The 7,923-nt window shown below is 37.8% G+C and overlaps 1 protein-coding gene across 1 annotated transcript; it reads left to right on the top strand.

Annotated features, from left to right (window-relative positions):
- The first annotated feature begins 372 nt into the window (after positions 1-372).
- LOC127561112 (BOLA class I histocompatibility antigen, alpha chain BL3-7-like) lies at positions 373-6,829 on the top strand. The gene is made up of 8 exons (XM_051996345.1): positions 373-923; positions 1,845-2,120; positions 2,336-2,614; positions 2,933-3,208; positions 3,359-3,466; positions 4,809-4,841; positions 5,012-5,056; positions 5,231-6,829. Exons 1-8 carry the CDS (start codon positions 860-862, stop codon positions 5,233-5,235), a joined length of 1,086 nt encoding a protein of 361 aa, XP_051852305.1. The 5' UTR covers positions 373-859; the 3' UTR covers positions 5,236-6,829.
- Positions 6,830-7,923: the final 1,094 nt, after the last annotated feature.

Raw genomic sequence — 7,923 nt, 5'->3', positions numbered from 1 at the left:
GTGTTAAATTTGAATTTAAAAAAATCAAACTTTCTAAGTATAGGATCTACAGATGTAATTAGAAAGCAATTTGTATAAAAAAAGACGTGTAATTTTAGTGGATGGACTGCAAATTTATGTAATAGTAAATTGTTATTGCATTTAGCAGCAAAAGAGCTAATGTAATCTTGGGCTTCATTAAGAAAGACACAATAAAATGGCAGTCCCTTTGTATTGTGCCTAATTCAAACCAAGTAGAGCAAGGTAGTCACTCTTCCAGTTGAGACAACCCATCAGGTAAAAGGCATTGAGTCCATGTCACATTAATAAAAATTAATAAAAATCTTTATTTTTAGCCTGGAGAAGTGTTTGTGATAGCTAATGTTCAAGTATTTGAAGGGCTATCATATATCCATATGGAAAAGGAATTGAAGTAATTTGACCTGAGAGCAGTATCAATGGTAATAAGTGGATGTTGTAAAGAGGCAAATTTAAAATTGATATCAGCAAAAAACTTCCTAATGATTGGAGGTCAAATGGTACCATGGACTTAGAGGGGTTCTGTTTATCTGGAGAGCAGAGACATATCTATCAATTATGCTTCAGTGTAAATGGGGTATGAATTAAACTAGATGACATCTGAGATTTCTTCCAACCCTCAAATTCTGCAATTCTCTTTTTGTTCTTCCTATTTTTGTATGACTATGTATGTCTATGTATTTATGACACTATGTATGTATGACATATTTGTATGTCTATGACATTTTTGTATTACCGATTGCCACTGGGTGGCAGAGCTTCTCAACAGCAGTTCCGGAAGCTAAGAATGATTTATATAAGGCCACAGTAAGTTGGTTTCAGCACTTTGTGATCGTCAACGATGGAACATTATGTGCTCTTTCTCTTTTTCTTGGCAGCCCTAATTCAAACTGAGACCTGGGCAGGTGAGTAGAGTAATGTTAATCAGCTGTCTGGGAAATGGATTGTACCAGGATCAGGAACGGATGACTGGGTGGGAAAAAGTCTTGCTGTCAAGAGCTTTTTATTCCCTATCTCAAAGAAGGGGCTCTAAGGAAAAGGGTCCTTATTCTCAAATAGAGTTTGATTATGAAAAGGTGCTGGTTGTGGTGGTGGTGATGGTATAAATGGCAATGAATAAATAAATTAATGTCTGTGTCTTGAATCCTCTTGCTGTTTGGAAATGATTTTAGGGATCTCTGGTGTGGTTTTTGCTAAGATTGAGGGAAAGGGATGAGAAAAGACAGGGCATTAAAGGTATGCTAGAATGGAGAAAGGGAGCAAGATTCCTGGGTAAAATAAGGGGTTAACCAAGAGAAGTGGTAAGAGAGAGGGAAGAAGGAGAATGCAACCTTGTTAGGAAGGAGAGTCAAAGAAAAATAAATGGGGGGGGGGAGCGTTGATGAGTACTGGTGGACACAGAGGAGCTGAAAATTTGGTTGTTCTAAGACCTGAATCTTTGGGAAAGGAGAGGCTGGGGTAAGAGAACTACTGGGCACGGAAGAGACAGAGACAAGCAGACACACCCAGAAAGAGATGGGAATTACACAAAGAGATTTTGAAGAAAGATTACAGCACTGGAATGTAGAAAAGGTGCTGGGGGAAGCTGGTCCTGGAAGCTGAGCAGGGAATGGCAGGATACTTGGACGGGAACAAGAAGTCTCCCTGGCAGAGGAGGGCAGGAAGGCAGGTTCTGGATTTATACGGGTTTATACTGGGATAACTCGGCCTTTGCAGTAAAATCTGCTGAAGACTGGTGGGACCGGATTTAGGGGTGTGCAGTCACTGGAGGGCCGGTCCCCACTTGCATCTGGGATAGATTCCTTCAATATCCCCAATTCTTTCAGGCTGCCACACTATGAAGTATTTCGACACCATTGTGACCGGGCCCAGACTGGGGTTGGAGGAGCGGTGGTTCATGACTGTAGGCTACGTGGACGATCAGCAGTTTGTGCGCTTTCACAGCAGCAGTGGAAGTCAAAGCACCGAGCCCAGAGCACCGTGGATAGAGTTGGAGACACCGGACTACTGGGAGCGCGAAACGCGTCACTTAAAGGACTCACAGCACTGCCGAATGAGCCTACAAAACCTGCACTTCAATTACAATCAGAGTGATGATGGCGGTGAGTGATTTTGGGAACCCTGGGTCACACTTTCAGTCTCATGTAGTCTGACCACTATTCCGGAGAGTAAGAGGAGAGAAGGGCGGGGGTCGGGGCAAATCCCCGGACTCTAGTAAAACTCTGTTAAGTTGATCCATAAAACAGAGATGGCCCTGTCCATCCTGACAGATGGCCCTGTCCTTGTGATGTGGCTAACCAATGCTGGGACGGGCCAGGGGTTCACACGTTACAGCGCATGTACGGCTGCGAGGTTTTCTCCAACGGGAGTTTCAGCACATTTTTCCTACGTTATGGCTACAATGGACAAGACAAACTCTCCTTGGACCCAGAAACTCTAACCTGGATAGCATCGGACAACATAGCTCTAAACCTCAAGCTTAAACTGGAGACTGATCGGAGTCCAGCAGAGAGATGGAAGGTCCATCTAAAAGAGACATGTGTGCAGTGGCTGTTGAGACATCTGGAGAAAGGGAAAAAGACACTGCTGCGAACAGGTACAGCTTAGACTTCCTGCTTTCTCTAATTGAAGTTTCTTCTTTTGGAGGCTGGAACCCCATGTGTGCAGAAGCCAAGGCCAGTTCTCAGTTTCAATCTCCTTGAGATGGGTCTTCAGCTTTTGTCAGTTTCACCTGTACCAGGAGTAGCCTCTTGTTCTTGATTCCTCTGGACATTAGGGTGGGTTCATTATTTGTACAGGACATGGCTATATGACTTTCCCCAGTGCTCTGTCTTTCTATGTGCTGCTGCTAGAGATTTGGCTTTTTAGGTCTAACACAATGAACCTGCACATTCTTCTTACCATTACCCCATAGATCCTCCTTTGGTAAGAGTGACCCGTCATATCACCTCTGACCGGGAAGTGGTCCTAAAGTGCAGAGCTTGGGGCTTTTATCCTTCGGAAATCTCAATAATTTGGTTGAAAGATGGGGAAGAACAAATCCAAGACACAGAGTACATTGAGACCAGACCTGGGGGAGATGGGACCTTTCAGAAATGGGCAGCTATTGGGATGCCCTTTAGAAATGAAGAGAAATATACCTGCCTGGTACAGCATGAAGGACTGCCTGAACAACTCTCCTTGAAATGGGGTAAGGATGTGAGATGTAACTGAGGAAACTCTCACCATCAAGCTCTCACCAGCTTCCAACAAAGGAGATATTTGGGGGAGGTAGAAGAGACAAAGGGATGTCAGAACTCAGCTCAGAGAGGAATCAGGGTCTTTCTCTGTTTTCTTTTAGAGTCACAGTCAACATCCAATGGGCTTTTTATGGGAATCATTGTTGTTGTCCTCCTCCTCTTCACTGCAGTTGTTGCTGGAGTTGTGATCTGGAAGAAATCCACTTTAGGTAGGATGATAAAAGGGGCTTAATAAGGAAGAAGCAGTTCAGAAATTCTGAGTTCCTTCAGCCTTCTTCATCAGATCTTCTACTCTAATATAAGGAAGATATTGAGAATAATACAGTCTCTGGGACTGTGGAACCCACAAACAAACCAGAAAAGGAACATTAAAAAAATAAAATCATGTCGTTAGTGGCACCAGACTGGATGAAAAGAGTAATTACTTGAGTTCAGACCAGAAATACCTGTAGCAATATAGGTCAGAAGAAAAGGAATCTATTCAGCAACTAGGAATTTACTTACTAAAGTTGGAAACCAATCCATGTTCTACACAGCTGCCAAAGTGAGTTTCCTAAAAGATAGGTTTGACTATATCAACTTCCTTCTTAATAAACTCTAAGGACTCCCTTTTACCTTCAGGATCCAACATAAAGTCATCTACTTGCTATTTAAAGCTCTTTAGAATATGACTCTTTATTGCCTTTGGACATTTTCCTTTCCTCAAAGCACTCTGGAATCCAACAAATTCACCTTTCTGTTCTTCATGCATGATACTACATTTCCTTTCTTATGTCTTTTCCCTTGCTGTCATTCATTCCTGAAATACTTTCCACCCTCTCCTCATTTTTGGCATTTCTAGCTTTCTTTAAGACTCAATTAATGTAGGAAGTTTCTGTCTTCTCTATATGCATCTTGTATGTATTTATTTATTCGCAAGTCATCTTTAGCCATTCCTTGAGAGCAGGGTCATTTTTATCTTTTCTTCTAAAATAATCAGTATTAGGAGAAGTACCAGCCCTGAAGTTAGGAAGACCTGAGTTCAAATCTGGTCTCAGACACTTAACACTTTCTAGCTATGTGATCCTGGGCAAATCACTTAATCTCAATTGCCTCAGCAAAAAACAGAAAAGAAAAGAAAAGAAAAAGAAAAAAATTAAGTATTAAATATTACTGATTGATTCTTGCTGGGTCCTTATTCTGCTCAAGTTAAGGGGATATGTATATGTGTTAGGAGGGGTGAGAATGGGAGTCATTGTCATCTGACAATTAAAGGAACTTGTCTTGAATACAATGACTTCAAAGACAGACAAAAGAATATTTGAAGTCTCATTATGTATGTATGCATTATATGTACAATGCACATATCCACATATGTATATCGTATGTGTATGTAGATATATGCTTATATCCCTGCATATACGTGTATGTTCATGCACATATACATGTGTTCATATGTATGTATTATACATATACATGCATATATATATATATATATATATATATATATATATATATATCATGTGTATGTGTGTGTATACACATACACACATATTTCCCCCTCTCTTTCAGGTGGAAAAGGAAGGAATTATGCTTTGACTTCAGGTAAGTGAAGAGTTGCCACAGGGGTATAAGAAATGAATTGATCAAAAATAACCCTTAGAACATGAAAAATGGGAACTGAGAGGAGAGATTATCACTTTGGCTTCATTTGTTAGCACACTCCTGTTCTAAGCAAGAGGTTCCTGAATGGATTTTCTTTATCTTGTCTCTAGAGATTGACAGTGCTCAGGGATCAGATGTGTCTCTTACAGCAAGAGGTGAGCTGTTTTGGTGAACCTTGGTGTGGTTGCAAATGTAGTGAAAATAAAGTATGAGGGTGTTTGGGGTCAGGAGTGCCCTGATTCTCAGAATGGAGATAGAATGCCTAGGGTAATAAAGGGCTAAAGGTGACTTTCCTAATGTCATATGTTAATTTTGTTTCCCTTATTTAGCCTGAAGAAGCTGTCATATATGAAATGATTTTCCTGAACCAGTTCTCTTGATCTCCCTTCTGCAAATTCTCTCTCCTACATGAGTTGCTGCCATCATGGCTGTACTAGCCAAACCTCATTGGGAACATCAGTACCCTCATCCCTGTTATCTGCTCTCTTCCTCTTTCACTTGCTGCCTTTCTGTCAGAAATTAGAGTGGTGGCAGAAAATTTTTAGAATCCCCACCTCCTTCTCTCCGTGATGTTGTACTGAACTCTGATCTTTTTTCTTGCTGTTTCTTTACTGGGGAAAAATGTGTACAGATTTATTTTTCTTCAGGTCCATATTTCAAACATTATTATAAAGTGGTAATCATCAAAACAGTCTAGCACTGGGTAAGAAATAAATGATAGATCAATCCAATATATTAAATTCATAATACACAGCACTAATAAAACCTTAAATCCAAGTTTTTGGAACAATAATTCATCATTTGAAAAATGGCTAGAAAAACTAGAAAGCAGTTGGAGAGAAACTAGGCAAGTATCAGTATTTCATACTGTATACCAAAATATGGTCAAAATGAACAAATGATTTAGGCATGAAAGGTAATATAAGTAAATTAAGGGCACATGGAAAAATTTATTGGTCTTATTACTAAACAAAAGATAGAGAGGATTATGGGAAATAAAATGGATAAATTTGTTTACATGAAATTAAAGTTTTTGTACAAGCAAAACTAATACAGTCACAATTAAAAGGAAAGGAGGAAATTGGAAAAATTTATAATAAATTTCATTGATAAAGGCCTCATTTCTTAAATAGAATATCCAGACAAATTTATAAAAATAAGAGGCATTGCTCAATTAATAAATGGTCAAAAGATATGAACAGGCAATCAATAAATAAAGAAATTAAAATTATTTATAGTCATTTGAAAAAATGCTCTAAATTACTATTGATTAGAAAAATGTAAATTAAAACATCTCCAAGATACCCCCTCCCACTTATCAAATTGACTAACATGACAGAAAGGGAAAATGACAAATTCTGGAGGAGATATAGAAAAATAGGGATACTAATGTACTGTTGGTGGAGTTGTGAATTGGTTCAACTGTTTTGGAAAGCATTTTGAAACTATGCCCAAGGTGCTATAAAACTATGCATACCCTTTAACCCAGTAATACCATTATCAAGTCTGTATCCCAAGAAGATTAAAGGGGAAAGGATCTATTTGTACAAAAATATTTGTAGTAACTCTTTTTGTAGTGGCAAAGAATTGAAAATTGAGAGGATGCTCATCAATTGGAGAATGGCTGAATAAGTTATAGTTTGTGATTGTGATAGAATACTTTTGTGCAATATTGTATTATAAGAAATGATGAGGATGGTATCAAAAAAAATGAGAAGATTTATATGAACTGATGTAAAATGAAGTGAGACCATTGTACACCATCCAGGAGACCATTGTACACAATAACAAGAATTCTGTAATGATGATCAAATGTAAAAGAGATGGCTACTCCAATTAATACAATGATTCAAGACAATTCCAAAGGACTCATGTTGAAAAATGCTATCCACCTCCAGAGAGAGAGAGAGAGAGAGAGAGAGAGAGAGAGAGAGAGAGAGAGAGAATGAGAGTGCACTGATGAAATCTGAGTACAGATTGAAAAAAAATTTTTTTATCTTTGTGTTTCTTGATTTTTTTTGTGTCTTTTTTTTTTAACAACACAGCTAATATGGAAATAAGTTTTGCATGACTTAATATGTATAACTGATACATTGTAGGACTTTTCAAGAGGTGGGGGAGGAACTGGAAAGAAGAAGAGAATTTGAAACGCAAATGAATCTTAAAAATGTATTTGGAAAATATTTAATGGAATAAATAAAATTTTGAAAAGCAAAAGAAAATAAAGACTTGAAGAGTTTTAAGAATTGTCATTTACTGTGCTGATCCTGTGGTTATAGATCTGTAGAGATTGGTTTAGGAAGGAAATATGAGCGAATGAGAATAAAGAGAGTAAATAAATAGAGTGCCCTGTGCATAGGAAGTCATCAAACATTTATTTTGATAAATATCTCCCCATACAGTCTTATGGTTTCACATATGGCATAACTGATTTATTACAGTAATTCAATAGATGACATGTCACAACTTGATAGCTCATAAAGCATGAAATCAAACATATTCCTTAAGCCAGAAAAACCTCCAGAAACTGTATAGTTTAACTTATTCATTTAACAAATGGTAGAACTAAACCTAGGCAACTCTGAGGTACCACCTCACACCTATCAGATTGGATAAGATGACAGCAAAAGATTATGATAAATGCAAAATTAAATGCAGGAAAGCAGGACATAGTAAATGCTTTCTTTTCAGATCACTATGCAATAAAAACTACATTCAACAAAAAGTTAGGGGTAAATAGACCAAAAAGTAATTGGAAACTAAATAATCTCATCTTAAAAAATGATTGGGTGAAACAGCAAATTATAGACACAATAATTTCACCCAAGATAATGACAATGATGAGACATTTACCAAAATTTGTGGGATGCAGTCAAAGCAGTAATAAGGGAAATTTTACATCTTTAAAGGCTTACTTGAATAAAATAGAGAAAGAGGAGATCAATGAATTGGGCTTTCAACTTAAAAAGCTAGAAAAAGAAAAAACCCAATCAAATACTAAACTTGAAATTCTAAAAGTAAA

The sequence above is a fragment of the Antechinus flavipes genome, chromosome 4 (assembly GCF_016432865.1).
Source record: "Antechinus flavipes isolate AdamAnt ecotype Samford, QLD, Australia chromosome 4, AdamAnt_v2, whole genome shotgun sequence".
In the NCBI taxonomy this organism is placed as follows: domain Eukaryota; kingdom Metazoa; phylum Chordata; class Mammalia; order Dasyuromorphia; family Dasyuridae; genus Antechinus; species Antechinus flavipes.
The sequence above is the reverse complement of the archived record's forward strand: the minus strand, read 5'-3'. Positions and strand labels throughout refer to the sequence as shown.